The sequence below is a fragment of the Falco biarmicus genome, chromosome 4 (assembly GCF_023638135.1).
Source record: "Falco biarmicus isolate bFalBia1 chromosome 4, bFalBia1.pri, whole genome shotgun sequence".
Taxonomy (NCBI): Eukaryota; Metazoa; Chordata; class Aves; order Falconiformes; family Falconidae; genus Falco; species Falco biarmicus.
The window spans coordinates 78,981,899-79,001,713 of record NC_079291.1 but is presented as its reverse complement, the minus strand read 5'-3'; the positions used below and the strand labels follow the sequence as shown (position 1 = coordinate 79,001,713).

The window sequence follows — 19,815 nt, the reverse complement described above, 5'->3', positions numbered from 1 at the left end:
CTCACCTCTCACCACCTCAGTTTCTGTAAAATTATCCTGTTTTACTTCAAATAGCACATAGGTATTGACTGATGCAAGGGCAGGGTATTATTGCTTACGTGTGACTCAACACCAATGCCCAAACCCCAGAATCAGCAAGGCAGAGAAACTGAGAGAGAAAAGAGCAGAAATGTGAAATTGTTCCTCTGCCTCAGCTGCTCCCCCTCCCTCCCCCCGCTGCCCTGCCTAAACATGGGCAATTACAGCCCAGCCACACCACCCAATTTACTCTGCATCAGCCATGCTGAGAAGTTCAGGTAACCCCCCAGGGCACAAGAAGTGACATCTAAATAAGCCCATGCATGTGAGGATGGGTCTGTTTAAAGGTTAGGGTTCTTCTGTGCTGATGAATGCACATTTCATTTCCCTTTGGAAGGCTCTGGATACAGAAACCTGGCCGGGAAGGACAGGCGCCAGGCGCTCCCCACTGATAACCACAGCGACTGTAGCTGCCCAGTTTCTCCTCAGTGGTTTAAGCGCAGACATAAGCCCCCAGATGCGTGACACAACGCGGCTACCACTCATGGACGTTCATGCAAACATCCTCTAACCAGTTGAAAAGGTGAACAAGTTTCTGCTGCTCACGGACATCATGCCCTGGATTTGTCTCTCCCTTCTACTAGTAACTTCTCCTGGAGTTTGTAGTAAGCCCTGTCCTGTCCATAAGGGTTACGGCTGCCTCAGAGCTGAACTGTGGAGGAGCTGGGAAGCAGGAGACTAGCTGCAGGTGGGGAGGTGGGAAGCAGGCATCCAATGGTTCCCAGCACGGCCTCTGCAGGGCCTCCCGCACCCCCAGGGCCTGCTCCCGCTTTTCCCTGCAGCAGCAGGCTGAAAAATGGACTTGCAGGACACAGAGGCACTTCACATTTTTCTCTTCCAAATGTTTAGTGGCTGTCTGAGGTAGCAGCAGGCTGAAGCACGTCTTCGAAGCAGATTCAGTGAACATATCCAGCCCATCGCAAAGTCCCCAGCTGTCACAGGGCTGCAAAGCCCCTCACCTCCGAAACCCCCCGAGCGGGCCATAGGTGCGCACGGGCAGCTAGGGTGCCTGGAGGGCGCCCCTCGCCCGCACCTCTCCCGCACGGGAGCCCGCAGCAGTGCCCGTGCGTGCCACCTGTGCCCGGACACCGTGTCACCTTGTAGGAGCACGTACAGCTGCCACCATTCTGTGTCCGACTGTGCCTGCCTGCGCTTATAGGGGTACGTATGTCCGCCTGTGCAGCCTGCGCTCATAGCGGCACATACGTGCCGCGCCGCACACGCCGCTCGGTGTGTCCGTGTGCCCGTGTGTGTGCGCGCACACCGTGCCGCACGGCTGCCCCTCTCCGGGGGCGCAGGGGGCGCCGCTGCCGGGGGCGCGCTGGCCCCCGGGGTACGCTGCCGCGCCGTGCCGAGCCCTGCCGTGCCGTGCCGCGCCGAGCCGGGGCGGGGCGGTGGGAGGGGGCTGGCCGCGGGGCCGTAGCGCAGCGGGGCGGCGGGCGCAGAACGCGGCGGGCAGGGCACCGCACCGCACCGCACCGCACCGACGCCAGGCACTCCATGAGCCGCCGCCGCCGCGGGGGCGCTCGGCGCTGCGCTCCCTTCCCGCCGCGGAGCCGCCGCGCCGCCGGTGCCGGGATGTGACTTGCGGCGGGCTGGCGGACAGAGCTGCCCCGCCGCCCTCGGCCGCAGCAGCCAGCGGGTGAGTGACCGAGCGAGCGGGCGGGGGGACCGGCCCCCGGGACAGACCCTGGGGGGCAGCGCTGCGGGCGGGGGGGCACAGTGGAGCCGCTCGCCCGGCTCCGCTCCCTGCGCTGCCCGCGGAATCGGCCCGGTGGCCGCCAGCAGACAACAGGCTGGCTGGGGGGGGGGCGGATTAGAGAGGATATAGGGCAGGCCCGGGGGGCGGGAGCAGGGGGCTGTGCAGCGCGGCGGGCAGCGGGGAAGGAGCCTGGCGGGGCGGGCGGCGGAGTTCGGAGCCAGGATGGGGAAACAGAGCCTGGAGGAGGAAAGCGAGGAGGGAAATGAGGGAAGGGACAAAAGAGAGAAGGCTGGAGCGGGATGGGCACCGGGAGGAGAAGGAGGAGGAGGCGGCTGCAGGCGGATTACGGAGAGCCCGGAGCGGAGGCAGCTCGCACTGGCCTGCCGGGCTCTGCACCCGCGCTGCCGGGGGGCGCCGCGGGGCCGGGGCGGTGGGTGCGCAGTGCAGCCCCGCGGGGCAGAGCGGGGGCGGTGGGTGCGCAGTGCAGCCCCGCGGCCGGGCTGCGCCGCCCCGGCGGTTTTCACTATAGTTAATGAAAAGCCCCGTGTCTGTGTCACCTCTTCCCCGAGCCGAACGGCGGTAGGATTTAGCACTTATGTGAGCCCTTTGTTTACACCTGAGCTAACGCTTATCCCGAGGCTAACAGGATTGATTCCTTGTGCACCCCGGCTGGCTGCCATCCCCGTACACCCAGTGCCTGTCGGTGCTATGCTTGCCACTTACCAGCAGCCCCCAGTGCCGGTGTTGAGGTGTTCTCTCGCTGCATGAGAAGCAATCCGGTGGAGAGAACTCCTTGGTCAGGAGGCTGTGACATGAATAGAAACAGTCTGAGAATTAGCAAAGAAAAGAAAAACATTGATTGCTATAATTGATTGCTGTCAGTAGCGTCATGAACGTCAGCCGTTACAATCAGAAGTAGCTAGGCACAGGTGATACACAGAATCTGACCCAAGGGACCTGAGCACCTACAACATTAGAAAGATCATTTCATATTCCGTTCAGCATTGCAACATATTTCTAAATGAAAGCAGCACTTTTTCTACATGACCTCTTTGGAGTGGGGTTTTGCCTTCTGTAACCGTGAGGCTGTACCTAGCAGGATGCGTGTTATTCTAATGAAGGGGTTGTCTAAATCATTGCTGTGTTTTTGCATACAAAGCACAATTGCACTATTAATTATTATTCTGAAAATACATCTCTTGAGTCATCTGGTCTCGGCTTGGCTGTGGCAGCTCTGTTACCAGTCCTGAAGCTCATTCTTCAGATCTGATCAAAAGGAGCTGGCAGAGATCCCGTGTTGTGATTAATTCCTCACTCACTAGCGTCTCTCCACAACACTTCGTGGTGGGGGCGGTTTTCTTTGGGAAATGGTACAGTGAACCAGTCTTCCGCCTGTGTGTGGCAGAGCAGGTTACTATTTGGGCTACTCTTGCTTTTATTTACTAGATTGTTTTTCTTCTCTGTGATTGGATGCATCTTCCTGTATCCATTGATTAACATTAGGACTCTAAAAAGGGGGACAGATAATACATCTAACCAGGAATAGCCTAACCTTAAATCTTCGCATGGTTACAGATTTATTCTGTCTAGACGTTCCTTAGCAGCATGGACCAGTATCTATTTGACCAGCTAAGAGATATTTGCAATCCCTGGTCAGAAGACTTTAGCTATGAAAAGCCTCATTGATTTTTAACTGTGACAACTTTTTGATGACAACTGTGAGATTTTCTGTTTCTGCTTAGTTGCTTGTAATTGTACTTCATACCCGCTGGGGCAGCTGTGTGTCTGCAATTTCTGTAGAGATTCTACACCAGATAATTTTGGGTACGTCACTCTGTTGAAAACAGTCGAGTTACTACTGTTGTCATTGAGAGCAGATTTTGGACCAGAAAGTGAGGACTGGATTTGGAAGCTGTCCTGCTAGTTGTTTGCTGCTTTTGCCTGAAATGTGTAAGGCTTATTGATTCATTTTACATGCTCGGGATTGCTCTGAGTTCAGGTATGTTGGCTTAACAGTTTTAATGAAATATAATTTTGGAGGGGGATCTGGGGAAAAAAGAAACAAACCACCTCAAGCTGATTTCTTTCGGTATGAACAGTTCCATTTCGGCTAGGCGGGGGATGTACTGGTGCCACTTGCTGTACCTGTGGTGGAATGTTTCTGTGACACTTCTGTATTACAATTGCTGTAGCTCTCCGGTAACAGAAGAGAAGTGCCAGTCAAACAGTGCTATTGTTACGCTGCGAGATTGCATAACTTTGCTAAGAGCTAGTCTAGACATAGAGAGGTAAAAATACTATTCCTCTGTAGTTGCTGATTAACTATGAGTGATAATGTGCATACAGAAGATTTTACTACAAAGTCTTGAGAGAGACAAGACTCTGCCATTCTGCCCACAGCACAGGCTTGAGGAAACACTATCTTAATAAAAAAAACATATTGATATACTTCTCTTTTCCAAAACAGCTTTCCAGTTTTCCCTTATATTTATTGAATCTATAGTTTCAGCTGAAGTTGCGGTATTCCCTTGCCGAACTGGTACATGCCATGTTTTCCCTTGTCTATGCAACTGTCTCGAGTTCTGTGCTGAGTTCCAGTGTTGGAAAGAGGATTTTGGCAGGTATCGTCACAGTGACTTGTGTTAACGTTGCCAGTTTTTACCCAGTAAGGCAGAAATACATACTAAACAGGTTGCAAACGTACAGCCATGTATTGATAGCAGTTGCAAACGTACAGCCATGTATTGATAGCAGTGGTGAGGAAAAGATTCCCCATTTGGGGATTTTGAGCCCTGCTTGCAAGCTTTGGTGTGGACAGATCTAGTGTTCAGTGAGACTTACTGACATTTGGTAGGAATACAATGTCACACCAAGAATACCTGTCAGCAGTCCTGGGGACTTCTTGGTCAGTACTATAGCTGCCTGGGAGCTTTCTGAGAGAGCCCCTGTTGATCTCCATCAGCTCTCCCAAAAGTAATTTCACAAATGGAAGTAACTTGGGAAAACTCCTTTTGACTTGAACATTTCTGCATTTCTGAATACATATTTTGTCTAAATTCTCAATATATTTTGTCACAGCTTAATTCCTCCTTTTCAAAAGACACTACTTCTTCATGGAGGGTGAAAAAGTCAAATTTATTAACCCTCCCTTACTTCCCCCCCCCCCCCCCCCCCCGTCACAAACACCTCCAAATAGGAAGAGGAAACAAATGATGGGCTGACAATATGACTGCTTACCCATGCAGCACAATCTCCATGGAAACAGACTGTCCTAGAATAGCTCAATCACATGAGGGTTACATGACATGAATAAAGTAACCAGAAAACTGGAAAATATCTTAGAACTGGGGATACTTGCACTTAATTTATTACCCCCTAGGTCTTTGGAGAATAGCAAATAAAGTTAGTATTGAAACTGATTTAGTACATGCACATTATAATTTGTAAGTGATAGGATAGTGCAAAATTAACATGATCCTCACTTAAGGGCTGTTTGTTTCTAGTTTGGGTGGCATTTAGAATGAATTTTGAGTAATTTTCCATATGATGTCCTGCTTCTTGAAATTGGAACCAGTGGTTTGCCGCATTGCCTTAGTAGATCCCAGTGGATTGCCTCCCTTTGTGTCAGCAGGCACTGACCATTTCACACTTCTTAGGATATTCTGGATATTCTGTAGAGTAAATGCACTAGTTGAAGTAGGAACTGCCTATGCATAGAAGGAATTGCAAAATCACTTTCAGAATGTTTCCTTCTAGTTAATTATGTACTCACAGAGCAAGGAGACTTATTGAGTGAAACCATATTCAATACAAAAATGAATATATTTCACTGATGATTAGTTTTATGTCTGTAAAGTCAGTGTTTTTAACATGAGTGTTGTGACAGTCATTGAGAAACTTGTTATACCAATCAGACATAAACAAGTAAATACTCCCTCAATTCACCATAAAGTAAATTAAAGCTAGGTAGGGGAAAAAAAATCATTAGTCATTAGCTGCAGCTCATTGCATCATTAGAACATTGTAGCCCTTTCAACGGTGCAAGGATACTGTAATTTCTATGGGTAGGGAAAGATCATAGATTACCTTTTTCCTGTTTGTCCAGTCTCAGATCACATTATTTGTCACAGCTTCCACTTCTGAGATGAAGTTTTGTAATAAGCTTTCTTGTCTGTTGCACGAATGAAGACCATAAAGTCATTATGCATTTATATTAGCACATTTACTGTCTTGATGCCTCTAATAGGAAGCAGTATAATTTCCATCATCTGTCTCCCGGCAGAGGCTGAAAATGGGCATTGGTCATTATGCAGTGAAAGGGGAATGAACATGAGTTTGAAGATTGAGATCCTCAGGATTTAACTTTGGTCATTACAGGACTGTAATGCACAGGAAGAAACCCCATCGTTCTCAGCTGTAAGAGACTCTACCATTTCGGACAGTCTATGTAAATAGTTTTTGTATTGGTTAACGCTGATCCTGTTGATACAACATTGTACTGTCACTTTATAGCATTTTCAACTCTCACTAAAGTTTTTTATGTTTTCATTAAAAGCATTTCTGATTTGTGAAGTATCTTCAGATAGGGCTGTTTGTCTACCTTACGAAAGAGCTCCCAAGCATTTCTCTGCTTCTCGCTTTCTGTCTTCAACGTGGCATGTGAGCTACATGAGGAACATTATTGCCTGTTTATATGGTGCTTTTCTTCCATCTGGACATACCATACAAATGGATGTTTTACTCCACATTTTCACCTAGGCACTTTGCTCACATCAATGAACATAATCCTGCTGGAACCGGCAGCACTAACTATGCAAGTGAAGGTTAATAGCGTCAGGTTTCATATCTGGTACATGTAGTGTTCGCTTCAGGCTGCCTTTCCAGGGCGGCTATCGCTGGGGCAGATTGTTAAAGATGTAACCTTTAAATGAACAATCTCCTTTGCCCAGCTTTGCTTAATAAAAGCAAATGCCACAACATATATCTTTTTAAAGCACCTAACCCATGTTCTTCCTAAAACTAAGTGGGGTTTGTCCAGGCTTTTGGTCCTCATGGTTGGGTGGGACATGTTGTATTCCTAGAGTGTTTACCATTGTTCGCTCTCTGGAACAGGGAAAGTGATGCTCTTGTTTTTTGTTGTTTGTTTCCTTTCAATAGCTTTATATTTGCTAAGAAGCACAATGAGTCATTCATTTTTCATTAGCTGATTGATGACACTGCATGTATGCACTATTGTCACAGAATATGGGATTTCTCTAGCCAGCCGTTCCCATTTGCAAATGCAATCGAATACCTGGGCTTTGGAAGAGGATAAAAGGAGTGAATATTATAACTGCCTATTGACTGAGCATGAAAAGAAGTTCTTCTGTTTAAAAAAAAAAGCATAATGTTTATTTTCTTGGGACTGCTGTATCCTTAAAAAAAAAAAAAGTGGTTTTGACTCTGCCTTTGTCCCAGTAATAGGAGCAAGGCTGTGAAACAGTCTAATTTTGATACAACTTACACTTGCATCAGGCCCAGTGCAATTTACACATACATTAAGCACCTGAATTTGAGCAATAAAGTACTGTAGATAATGTATTATTTTGCAACAGCATACATAATTTCTTCTGGTTGTGTTTTAGCATATTTGCAGGCGCAGTGTTTGGAAATATTTTCAGTCTGTGCAAACACAGAAATGAGTCAGTTTTCATTCCCAGTTCAGCAGGCAAAAGCAGCTTTCAGGGAGGGCAGCAAAGGGGACTAGGGGTGGGCTAATGCCAGCTGCAAAGCTAGTGCAAAAAAACAGTAAACATGGGCTATTGAAATGAGCTGTGCTTGCAGTTGCTGTGAAGTCCTCCAAAGTGAACTGTCGCTAAACAAACGAATATTTTGTTGTCTCAGACAGAAAAATGAAAACCTATCCAGCCATTGGTTTCTTCCTCCTCTTCGTGATCAGCTATGGCTCTTCTGAAAACTCCAGTACGTCTAGAGGGTGTGGACTGGATCTTCTCCCTCAGTATGTTTACCTGTGTGACTTGGATGCCATTTGGGGCATAGTTGTGGAGGCAGTTGCGGGGGCAGGTGTGCTGACCACATTGCTGCTGATGCTGATTTTGCTGGTGAGGCTGCCCTTCATCAAGGACAAAGAGAAGAAGAGCCCCCTGGGAATACATTTCCTCTTTCTGTTTGGGACTCTCGGACTGTTTGGGCTGACATTTGCTTTCATCATACAAGAAGATGAAATGGTGTGCTCCACCCGAAGATTTCTGTGGGGAGTTATCTTTGCTTTGTGCTTCTCGTGCTTGCTAGCTCAAACCTGGAGACTTCATAGACTAGTTCGACATGGGAAGAGTCCATCTGGCTGGCATCTAGCTGGTGTGGCAATCTGCCTGATGCTCGTTCAGGTCATTATCGCAACCGAGTGGTTAATACTGACAATTGTCAGAGATAACAAGTTGGCCTGCAGCTACGAACCAATGGATTTTGCTATGGCTTTGATTTACGTTATGTTCCTCATGGTATTTACCATGGGATTTTCTCTTTTCACTCTCTGTGGAAAGTTTAAGAAATGGAAGAAAAATGGAGTATGCCTCATTATAACACTTTTTTTTTCCATTCTGATTTGGGTAGCCTGGATGACTATGTACCTCTTTGGTAATGCTGAGCTAAAGAGAAGAGACAAATGGAGTGATCCCACTCTTGCTATTGCACTGGTGTCCAGTGGTTGGGTGTTTGTTATTTTTCACGCCATCCCAGAGGTCCACTGTACCATCCTTCCATCACAGCAGGAAAACACTCCCAATTATTTTGATACTTCACAGCCAAGGATGCGTGAAACTGCTTTTGAGGAAGATATACAGCTTCCTCGGAGCTACATGGAAAATAAAGCCTTTTCAATGGATGAACATAATGCAGGTAAGAATTTACTAAAGAAAACTGTATTTTTCTGTAGTAGCCAAGAAAACCATCTGTATGCATTGTTTTTCAGGTGTTCAAAACAAGGGTCATGACAAATGCCATGTTTTGCAAACTTACATATTGTTCCCTTTTACAGTTTTCATTAAGATATCATCTAGTGGAGGGCGGAGTGAAAAAAATGCAGTACAGAAAATACATGTGTTTGGTTAAAGTGATTCTTCTGCATGTAGTTTGTTCATGGAAAAACTTAACAATTTCAAATGCAAAGCCAACACTGAAAGCCAAAAAGATTCACTGTGGAAAAAGCAGCCTCTATTTTAAAATAGTTTAAATGACATTTTTTGTCGTTATCAGTTAACAACATTTAATATGAAATATTTTCTGAAAACCCAAGAAAAAAATCAAGGAAGTGCTCTATGTTAGAAAATGCTCAGCCTCTTGATCAGCAAAATTATTACTATTAAGTATAGTCCCATTAAAATAAGATTTAGTGCCACTTTGTGACACTGGGGGGGAAGAGTGCAAAGTGGCATGTAGACAAGTTCAAAGGCAGTCTTTGTTCTGAAGGCTTTAACGTCTGAACAGAGTATGCACAGACAGAGGTTTGAAGTTAATGGTTGCCTTCCTTGTCATAGCTGTTTAGTGACACAGAACAGTGTGTGATGACACATCATTAAAATTTGCAATGAAAACATTTTTCAGTGATTACTGAAAGGGCCAGGAACAACTGGTTGCTTAAGAGATCCAAACCATTGCTGAACGTTTAACCCATCTCAGAAAATACACAGGGATGCTTACGTGACCAGCGATGGGAAGCACGAGCCCGATGGTGTTATGTAGCACAGGTGCAGTCTGGTGGTGTCCCACAGTTCAGTAAAGGATTTTGTTCCTAGTCACGCTGCTTTTCATTCACTCTAATTTGAGAAGTGGACTTTGGTATCCCAGCCAGTAGTTGCCACATTGCTTTGGCTGCCCCAAAAGAAGTCTTGGGGCACACTGTCCAGGCACTCCACCTTCCTATTAATCTTTACGTATCTTTGATTTCCTCTGGGGTTGATATTTCCTCTGGATATAGATGAGACATGGAGGGAAACAGCACTCTTGTTCGGCACAGGGTCAGGTCAGGAAGGCATTTTTCCTCTTGAGTGTTTTAGCAGGAGCTTCAAAGGTCTCCTTCTAGTATGGAAGCTTTGAACAGAAAGGAATGAAGTTCCATGAGTATATACCAAGGGCAGTAGTAAAACAAATAAAAAATCACATGGATAAAAGAATGGTTGTTTATTACTAATGTTCCAGAGCACCAAGCAGAGAGAGGCAGCTTTACCGTGGACTGTAAAGCAATTTTTGTTGTTGTTGTTGCTGTTTTTTAACTGTCCTCCATCCCCCATTAAATTAATTTCATACTAAGGTAGCTTCAGTGGCTTTGGTGGAGCTATTTCTGACTAAGGCAGATTTAAGAACAAAATTGGATCTATTCACTTTGTATTATTCCCATTCATGCATACATTTTAAAAAAGAACTGGAAGCTCCCTTTTGATGTAATTGTTCAGTGATTAATTTTTTTAGTGAAATGGATAGATCTGCGATAGCTGTACAATCATTATAGTGTCTATTATAGTGCAATTTATGTTCTTTTTTAATCTCTCTGAATCTTACACAGTACAATACAAAATAGATTTCCTTATCTGATGCTCTTATTAATATTTATCATAATAAATGTATGTCATTCTATTCCTGTGGCATGTGGGAGAAGGATACATACATTTTTAATAAATCAAAACAAATTCCTTATTCCTTTGCAGCAGTTCTTTTAAGTACAGGCTTAGGCCAACAGGGTTTGGAGACAAAACTCACTAGTATGGTAAAGACTTAAAGTAAATACAGGTAATAATACTCAAGTCACATATTATGGCTGCTGAAGTGTTAATTGAAGTCAGATCACTGTACTGATGGTTGTCAGTGGCTAAGCACCTGGAATCTATTAGCAGGTATGTAGAGAATGTTCTTCTATTCATTTAATTAAACTCAATTCAAGAATTCATCATTAAGAGTTTAGAAATTAAAGGAAGGGTACTTTCTTCAGTTATACTTATTTGGATATATATGTACGCATACTGATATGATAGTTAAGAATATAAGATCCACTAGCTGTAAAATTTTGGAAGACTTCATAACCAGGAAACACCTCTTAGTTCCCTAACTGCAGTATTTTAGTAAGTAGTTAGCTTGAAATAGAAAACATGCTTGGATAAACATATTTTCCATAAATTCTTGTTATTTCCATTAATACTTGTATAAAGTAATTTAGTAATTTTGCTCTTCTTTTAATCAGCATTTTAAGGATCTGAACAACCTTTAAACTACAGGTTCAAACAAGCGTATGTTCTCCTAATCTCAGTCTTAGCAAAATGTAGCTCCAAGTTACACATATAGAGAACTGTTCTATTCCAGCAATATCATTAAGCATTAATAAAGGAAAACTATTTTAAAGTAGTTATTTAAACAACATACTAACCAGAGATTTTAATATACATATGATAGATAAGTTGAAATATCTACTGAAAAGTTATTCTCATACCTGTGTCTTGTAAACATGTTAGTAAAATATTTAGAAACCTTGGAAAAAGGCAACTTGAATGAGTTCTTGGTGCTCTCCAGAAGTGAAGTGCACGTTAGTAGGGCAACTTCTGTAAGGCAGAGAGAATTTGCCTCATACATGAAAAATCTGGATGTGAAATGTAGAATGCTACAGCTGTCCAGAAACCCAAGCCTAAGCAGCTCTGGTACTTGCTGAAATTGATTTAATAACTTAGTACTACAAGTCACCCTCAGAGCCAATGCCTAAAAACAAAGTTAACAACATTTAAAATATGTATTAAAGTAGAATTTGACACATTTGCTCAAATCTTCTTGGTGCTTTTTTTTTTTTTTACCTATACATACTCTACACAAGTAGATGTATTTAATACTAAGTAAGAAAAAGTACACGGAAAAATGGTAAAACTGGTATGAGAAAAAAAAATCCCAAATGAGTATTCTGTCCACAACACATGTTAAAAGAATTTTAGATTTATTGCAACAATAATAGGGCAGGAAAAATCAGCAATATGAAATTAAATCTACTAGCTCTTTAAGATAACTTTGAAATGACCATGAAATTTTGTGTAACTATTTTAATTATAGTATGCATTATAAAGAGATTTTTTTCTTTACGTGTACTAGCAAATACCAGTGCAATCATTTGTGTTTAATATGCAATAAGGAGCCAAACTACAAAGAAAAAAGACTACTGACCCTGAGATAGTTAAATATAAAATAAAAAATACATAGTTCAAATTTAGGCATTTTAATCTTTTGTTCTCCCAGTGTTCTGCAAAAATTGCTGATTTTAAAATACAGAGCAAGTGAGGGTCTTTGTGTATCTGAAGTCAACAACTGGGCATTTGCAGGACTGGGTTTCTGAATTTCTGTGCTAAATCAATACTGTCTTCATCTCTCTGCACAACTCCCAAAGAGAGAAGTATCAGTGGATAGAGGACAGCATATGGCAGTAGGATCCATTTAAATCTTGTTCCACACGGTGCAGCTATATTAAATCCTGGCTTCATTAAAGTCTGTGCTGAAATTCTTGTAAACTTCAGCTCATTCACGATTTCAGCCAGAGAGTGTAGAACTGCAATTTGAATTAAATCGAAGAGAAATTCTTGCCCCAGGTGCCTGAACTGGGCATGTTTCTATTTACCAGCTCACAGATGAGTATTGCCCATTGTAACTACGCACGTCACATGGATAAATGAGCTCTGTTCCCTGGCTGCATCTGAATTCAGTGAAGCCATTATTTACCCCCAAAGTAAAAAGGGAGTTTGTATGTGTCCAGACTGGTTTAGAGAGAAAGAAGCATATCCCTAACTGTGCATATCTCTCAGTCAGAATATACATCTTGAATCCAAACCTGTGCTAAAATTAATGGAGAGGCTGATGTATTTCTGGTATAAGCGTTCAGAAGGACAATCAGTATCTTCTCTCTTGCTTCAGTCCTTTGCCATGTTTAAGCTATTCAAAAGCAGTATTTACTTCATATTTCTAGTTTCTCAGAGTAAATATAATCTGAAACATCTGGAAAATCCTTATATGCTAGTCACGCTGAAGTAATGCTCAGGGGGGGTGTGAGCATGCTTACTGGCTCGAGCAATGTTTTGGATCCCTGTCCTCTGAATTTGATAGAAAGCAAAATGTAATATCATTTTACTTAACCCCACAGTATCCAGAACAATACAGTAAGCACTTTGCAAAATACTTTGTGCAAGATACATCAAAGGTTTGGTGACTGAACACATTTTGCTCGTATTGAAATGAGACTAAGCAAACTTCAAAAATTTGATTCCAGTATTTTTTTTTCCCATTCCACAGCACTGTTAATTTTATGTAAAACTGATTTTTTTGACATCCATCCCCAACTATGTAAGAAAAACTGCTGTACAAAAGCAACGTGAAAACTGGTACGGCAGCATGGAAGTTAAAATCAGTGGCAAAGCTCACAATAACTAAACTGGAAACAAGATACTTTTATGCTTTCAGAGGAGATGCACAGCATTAATTGTGTTCCTAAAAACTCTCTCTCTTTTCTAATCACAGCGCTAAGAACAGCAGGATTTCGAAACGGCAGTTTGGGAAGCCGACCTAGTGCTCCTTTTAGAAGCAATGTTTATCAGCCAACTGAGATGGCAGTTGTGCTAAATGGTGGGACTGTAAGTATCAAAATGTGACAATTTAAGAAATCTTCCATATACACTGATACATACAACCACTACTAAGTGAAAAACCTGCTTTTAGCTTATTCACAGCAGGGGGGAAGCTATAAATGAAAATTTGAGCAGCAAGTATGCATGTAATACTTCACTGTCCTCTAGAAAATACGTAATTATGAAGTATTTTGTGTTTCTTTACTTGGCCATTCACATTTTGCAGTGTAGCTGGAGTGAACCAACTTCTTTGGTGAAACTATGTAGTCAGCGGCCTTTTCAAATTAACTATGAAGTGGCACAATTTCTAACCTGATCTTTTTTCAAGATGATGTGAGTCACACAAACGTTTACAGGCCAGTGCGTTACTATAATTAAGAATCATTGTTGCAGACAGTTGTAGTCTCTCACACACCTTCCGTTTTCCTGTGAAATGTATGTGATTCTTTGTAAGTTACAGATGTGTGTGTCTCTGGGAAAGAGATTCATAAAAGAGGAATACAGAATATTTTAATGTTAATAGCGCTGATTTTTCTTTCTTAGACAATAGTTTGGCATGTCATTCTTTGATAGACCTGTTTTTCTGCAGCCTGGTTGTTGTAAGAATGGCTTAGTGATCTGATGCCAAACAGACTTTCTAAATGTTTTTCACGTGATGTGTAATTTACATTTGAAGACATTTCATATAGCAGGCATACTGTTGAAAAAGAGTAATTTTCATACCCATGTTTTTCATGCATACCTACATGCTTCTTAAAAATCTACCCATTAGCCAGTTTATACTCATGTGAGTTGGGTTTTCTTTATTTTGAATCATGAGCTGATTCCATAACTCAACCTCTACATTTAAAACCAAATAATGTGAATTGATTGCAGGTCTTTTGTTTTTGAATAAGTAAAGTTTTGGTTGATTTTAGTGAACAAGAGGGACTAGATAACAAGGATTCTCCTGTGTGGGTAAGACAGAGGGAAACATAACCAACTTGAATAAAATGAAAAGGCTGGTGCTTTGCTGTCAGTAATGAATAGCATCCTTCTGATGTTTAGGTTCATCTGTGCCTGATGCTTGGATTCATCTATGCCCATGTTTTCTGATACCAGAATATGCAGCTCAGGGAAAAGGCAGTTTAAGGATGAAGAAGCTAGAGAATTTGCTTTGGGGTTTTTTTTTGTTTGTTTGTTTTGCTTTGTTTTGAGGTAGATAGAAAGCTGAATGGAGAACATCAGATAGTAAAATCAGATTAATGTGTATATACAGTCATGGTTTTTACAGAGAGGTAAATGTACTGTATGTGTGGAAGATGAGTGTCTTTGTATCACTTTGCTCTGGAACTACTGTCTGGAAAGCTGTCATGTACATGTAGCATGATAACTCTGATTTTTGAACAGACTAGATCTCTCAGTTACGGGTTTATTATCCTTATTTCCAGATACCAACTGCTCCGCCAAGTTACACTGGACGACACCTCTGGTGAAAGGCTGTAGGCTGTAGAGAATAAGAATCCTTGTTGCAGATGTTGTTCCCTGGCAGTGTGTCTTTGAGGGAGGAATCCATAACAGTACCAGAACAAAGCAACAAAACATCCAGGAGCTTTCGAAATCCTACAGAGGATTTTGGCTAAATGTGAACACCATCGAACTGATAATTGCAAAAACAAAGTTGTAAACCTGAAGCTGAATCTGACTTAAAAATAGAAGTAGGCATACCTTAAATTGGAAGAGGGGGATATTGTACTCTGAAATGTAAGATATCCTCTTGTCTGTAACTAGTGTGCGAGGCAAGCCTGTTTTTGTTGGTTGCCAGTTGCTTGCAAAATACCCTCCTCTCACTTAAACCTAATTCACGTTGCCACAAGAGATTGCCACTACAGTGTGAAAACATGCAGAATTTCTTTCCATTTTGCTCCTTTTCCCTTCATTTCAACTGTCATGAGCAGTACGTTGTTTGCTTCATTATCTAACTGTACTGTACAGTCACGTAGCATCATGTGTAGTCAAGCATTGTCACTCCGTGGCAACTAAATTACCATTACACTGTAGGCTGATACTCTTCTCTTTAAAAAGCTGGTGTAGGAAATGCAGTTCTGGAGGGATGAAAGGTCCGTGCAGGTTTCATGCAAGTTATGGAGCTTCTTGAGGCAGAGAGAAAAAGTGTAGGTCTACGGAGAGGCAGCTCTCCTGGGCCACGCGAGATCAATTCCCGTTATTCCAGCCTTGACCCCGGGTGCAAGCAAAAGCCATGCGCTCTCACGTCTCCTACAGCCAAAGCCATGAAGTGATACTCTGGAGGGATATACTTTTGCAAAGATGTAGCAGGGGAGAAAAGGTGACTGGTTTGCCAGAAGGCATTGGTTGTGATGGTGGATTAAAGGCAACCCACAGCGCTGCCCCAGCCAGCCTGCTCCGTTGGGCTGCTCTTGCCAAGCAGGAGAGCGGTGGCGACCGAGAAGTGCTGACCCCCTCGCAGGAGAAACTCAGCAGCAGTAGGGTCAAGACCTCCCTTTCCAATCCCTGTCCGTAGGAGTCGTCCCCTTGACTGCAGTTGTTTGTGCATTTTGATGTGGTTGTGCATTTTAGTGCCTAGCGAGTAGAATCTCCGTGCTGGAGGTGGTTTGTTGTTGTTTCTGTTTGTTTAAGGTGGTTTCTTCCCTACTCCTCCGCTCCCCTCCCCTTTTTTGAGTTGATAGAAGACAGACTTTCTCAAAGCTTTTTATCTTTGTTTTCTCCCAGTTATTTAAAAGGTTCCCATTGCCCATTGTTTGTGCCATGGTTTTTCATTATGTTTAAGCAATCATTCCTTTATTTAACATTTAATACATATCGGCCATTGAAAACATCATTGTATCCTCACTGTTTGGCCAATGTTAACCTTAAGCTTTCCTCAATACTAAAAGCTAATTGTTTTTACTTGAGGGCATAGGAAACATATAACAATTAAACTTTGCATATGCTGTAATAAAAATATATATTTTCAGACTAAAAAAATATAATGTACTAATAAATGAATAGCTTGGTAGCTTCACAGAAAGAAGTTACTTGCTATATACTGCAAAAGAAAGACAAGCTTTTTATTTTTCAAGAGTCTTCCTGATTCTTCATGTACCTCCATTTTTACTGAATTAGGAACCTAGTCCTGCAGACTTGCACTCCCACGAGTAGTCCCATCGACAGCAGTAGGTCTACATACAGGTACAGAGGCTGCAAGACCAGTCCCTAAGTGTTGCACAGAGATATATATGTGTATATATATATGGGAAAAATATATATTGCCATTCTTGCCATGATCATCTTATGGGGTTTTATTTCAAAGCCCTTCTCTTCCAGAAGCAATGTTTTTGTCCTGCATGAGAAAAGGAGTATGTTAAGTCCCCCCTGCCCTTCCCTCCTCGAGGCAAAGGAAGCATGTGCTTGTTTTAGAGATTGCTTATTTTATTTTGTAACTAACTAGATGGCCTTAGTAACCAAGTAGGGTAGGGGTGGATATTGCATGCTATCCAGCAACTTAGAAATACAGTTTGCTTGTTTTAAGCAAAGCTTTGATCAATTAAGATAGTATTTAAGATGATAGTTACCCAGAAGATGCATCATTTGGAACAATAAAAAACCTATTACCATCACTTGCCTGCAGAATTTTGCTTTTAAAAAACAAATTTTTAAAAAAACTAATGAAACTCTATTGTAAAAACATATAAGATGACCATGGCATAAATGGTAGGACAGCTTTCTTTTAAAAAGTTTATCATGCTACAACCAAGATTTATGAATTATAATACACATTCTACAGACCTTGGACAAAATCTGTATAAGATATAGTTATCCTAAGAAACGGTTTTTTTCTTTTTCTAGATGTGACTGAATTGATAGAGTTCCCAATCCTGCTTCTGATGAAGTTTTTTGGAATTTGAGGCCTTATACAAAGATATGGCCAGATCCTACAAACTGCTACTCACATGACTAGTCTCACTGGGTTAGTCATGTGGACTATTTATAAAATTAAAGATTAGCAGGATTGGGTTTAATTTGTGGTGGTGAAGGTGTGGCAATAGATTAGGAGGGTCTTTATTTTACAACTTTATACAATTAGTAATAAGCAACTTTTTCTTTTAAAGTCACTAGTCTGTGATGTTACATGCCCCAAATAAAACTATAATTGAAGAAAGGCACCTTTATGTTAACTTATATTTTTGTTACAGTATTTACTTTTGCCTTTTATGAAAGTTATCTAGAATGTAGAGCATCTGTGAACAACGTAAGTAAGCAAGCACAAGCCTTTCGCAGTTCAGTTAATTACAATTAGCTTTTATACTATAAAAGCTACTATGTTGTCCCTTGATGGTTATGTGCTCATGGTGTTTCCATGCATAAAAATGAAATTGTAAAGCACCTGAAAAAATAATTACCGAAATAAGATTTATAATAACTGTCTCTTAATCGATGGCTGGAAAAAAGTTCAAAGCCATACTTTACAGATCCTGTCCTGCTTTCAGATGAGTTGAGGGCATTTGACACTTGCCAGAAAATATGTAGCATCTTCAGAAGAACACTCTCAATACATACAGTTGTTTCTATAAACAAGGTACATGAAATACTATAGAACTAGATGTTTCTGGTTTTAGTCTAAACACAGGCATCTTGGTTGGCTTTGTTTGAGCTTGATGCCTTGGGTCTAACCAAAGGCCATGCAAAAGGGAACATTGTAGCTTTTATAATAAAACAATTAGACTATTCTGCCAACTTACAGGATTACAAAGCAGGTGCTTTTTATTAATTGATGAGAGCTAAAGCTCATTTTTGATAGATAATATATATTTATTAAATGTATTAATGTGTGTTTTATAACGTACCCTTTTTTCCGCTGATTGTTGCATACTGGTATCTTATTAAGTACATCTTTAAAGGATTTTCAAGACAATCAATGTGTACCATGATGACTGTACATAAGTATACAAAACTACAAAGGTTGTAAAGCATGGGCAAATGTTTTATTTTCAAAATGCTGTTCTTAACGAGAATAAAGGCTTTACTATTTACTTACAATGTTTGTGTTAACTTGCTGTTAAAATCCACTTAAAATTTTTCCTTTACAGTAAACTAATGGCATGCTACAGACACCATTGTCCTGTGGTGACATCGTGGCAATTTTGCAATATAAGCTAAGTTAAACTAAAGGAAACCAGCTCCTAGAGTCATGGGGCACACTCTTTCACCTTTGGCCACATTCCCAAATTCACCCTTAGCTCTGACACCTATCAAAGCCACCATGAACCAGTCAAGGAGCTTAGCCGCCAAACTCCTAACACTACACGTATTTTTTTTTTCCCCCCAGTTGGTTCAGCAGTTTCCTGTACTGGCTCAATTGCTAGTGCTTATGACAAGGGGGGCAGGGGATAGGATCATACAGCTGGGGCTGAAGGATGCAGGTTGAGAGATTTTTCTTCAGCTGGTTTGATTTTCCTGACTGGGTGCAACAACCAGCATCATCAGCCAGGACTGAAAACCACAAGGGGTGGGTAGTGGTGTAACAGTGAAGACAAAGGCGCTATGGAAGTGATGGAAGAAATCCATGTTGAACCACAGCAAGAGCTAGAAGGTATCTGTGTTTTATCAGGCTTTCATTCGAAACAACTAGGCCTTTGTTTGACTTGCATGGAATTGGTAGTAGAACTGCAAATATCTTCTCTAATTATGAAATTATAAAGGCCTAAATAGGACTATGCTTGAGCCAGAGTTAAAAAGATGAGGGCTCCTTAGCAGGGGGGCCAATCTGATTTTTATTCTGCTTGCAATTTAAGTAAGTATGTACACATACAGTGATAGCACTTTGAGCAATCCTGTGTGATCTTAATTTTACACTTTCTCAGCACATGTGCTAAGTGATAACAAAAGGGCCTTTGACTTTTTTTTTCTCCTCTGCAGAAATGCAGCGCAACCCTAACTCTTACTGCCTTCGGTTGGAATTGCAGAGGCACAGCATTTCTGGCTGTTATGAACAGAGCCTGGACTTGTATTGATGCCAAAACGGCACAGAGTAACTGCTCAGAGACAAATTTTGTCTTTAAGCAGCAAAGGTATTTATTTTGTGCAGCGTTGGGGAGCTAGCCGATTCACACCGGACAAATTAGCTCTGAAGTTTTCTGTGAAAAGTTAGGTATTCTATACCGTTTTTGTGAGAGATTAGACACCATCTTGACACACATACTCATTTGATTTTAACACCTAATCATTCCATTCACAATAGGTGGGATCTAGGTGGACTAGACCTTTCGATCTTCTTTGTTCAACGATTTCCTGACTTGATGGCCTCCTTATCTCCTTTGGGTGTCCACCTTATCTTTTCTAATTATTCAGAGTACATTCCTTTCTAAATGCAAACAGAGCATCACCCAGAGCACT

The 19,815-nt window shown here is 41.8% G+C and overlaps 2 protein-coding genes across 3 annotated transcripts in view; one reads left to right on the top strand and one right to left on the bottom strand.

Annotated features, from left to right (window-relative positions):
* Positions 1 to 3,220: 3,220 nt before the first annotated feature.
* GPRC5B (G protein-coupled receptor class C group 5 member B) lies at positions 3,221 to 18,459 on the top strand. 2 transcript variants are annotated; one of them, XM_056334490.1, is made up of 4 exons: positions 3,221 to 3,779; positions 7,664 to 8,677; positions 13,316 to 13,428; positions 14,853 to 18,459. In XM_056334490.1, the coding sequence occupies exons 1-4, from the start codon at positions 3,755 to 3,757 to the stop codon at positions 14,895 to 14,897; spliced, it is 1,197 nt and encodes a 398-aa protein (XP_056190465.1). In that variant the 5' UTR covers positions 3,221 to 3,754; the 3' UTR covers positions 14,898 to 18,459. The 2 variants fall into 2 exon arrangements, with proteins under 2 accessions (XP_056190465.1, XP_056190466.1); XM_056334491.1 differs by lacking the exon at positions 3,221 to 3,779 and adding an exon at positions 5,916 to 6,196.
* The window catches only part of IQCK (IQ motif containing K), a 50,502-nt gene continuing 39,383 nt past the window's right edge, over positions 8,697 to 19,815 (bottom strand). The window contains exon 9 of the mRNA XM_056334492.1: positions 8,697 to 9,868. Within this exon, the coding sequence (XP_056190467.1) occupies positions 9,843 to 9,868 (26 nt within the window). The 3' untranslated portion in view covers positions 8,697 to 9,842. The remainder of the gene's footprint in view (positions 9,869 to 19,815) is intronic.

Coding starts and splice junctions, on each gene's coding strand:
- GPRC5B (XM_056334490.1), top strand. CDS start 3,755: ATGCTCGGGATTGCTCTGAGTTCAG. Junction 8,678..13,315: donor AATGGATGAACATAATGCAG/GTAAGAATTTAC, acceptor TTCTAATCACAG/CGCTAAGAACAGCAGGATTT. Junction 13,429..14,852: donor TTGTGCTAAATGGTGGGACT/GTAAGTATCAAA, acceptor CCTTATTTCCAG/ATACCAACTGCTCCGCCAAG.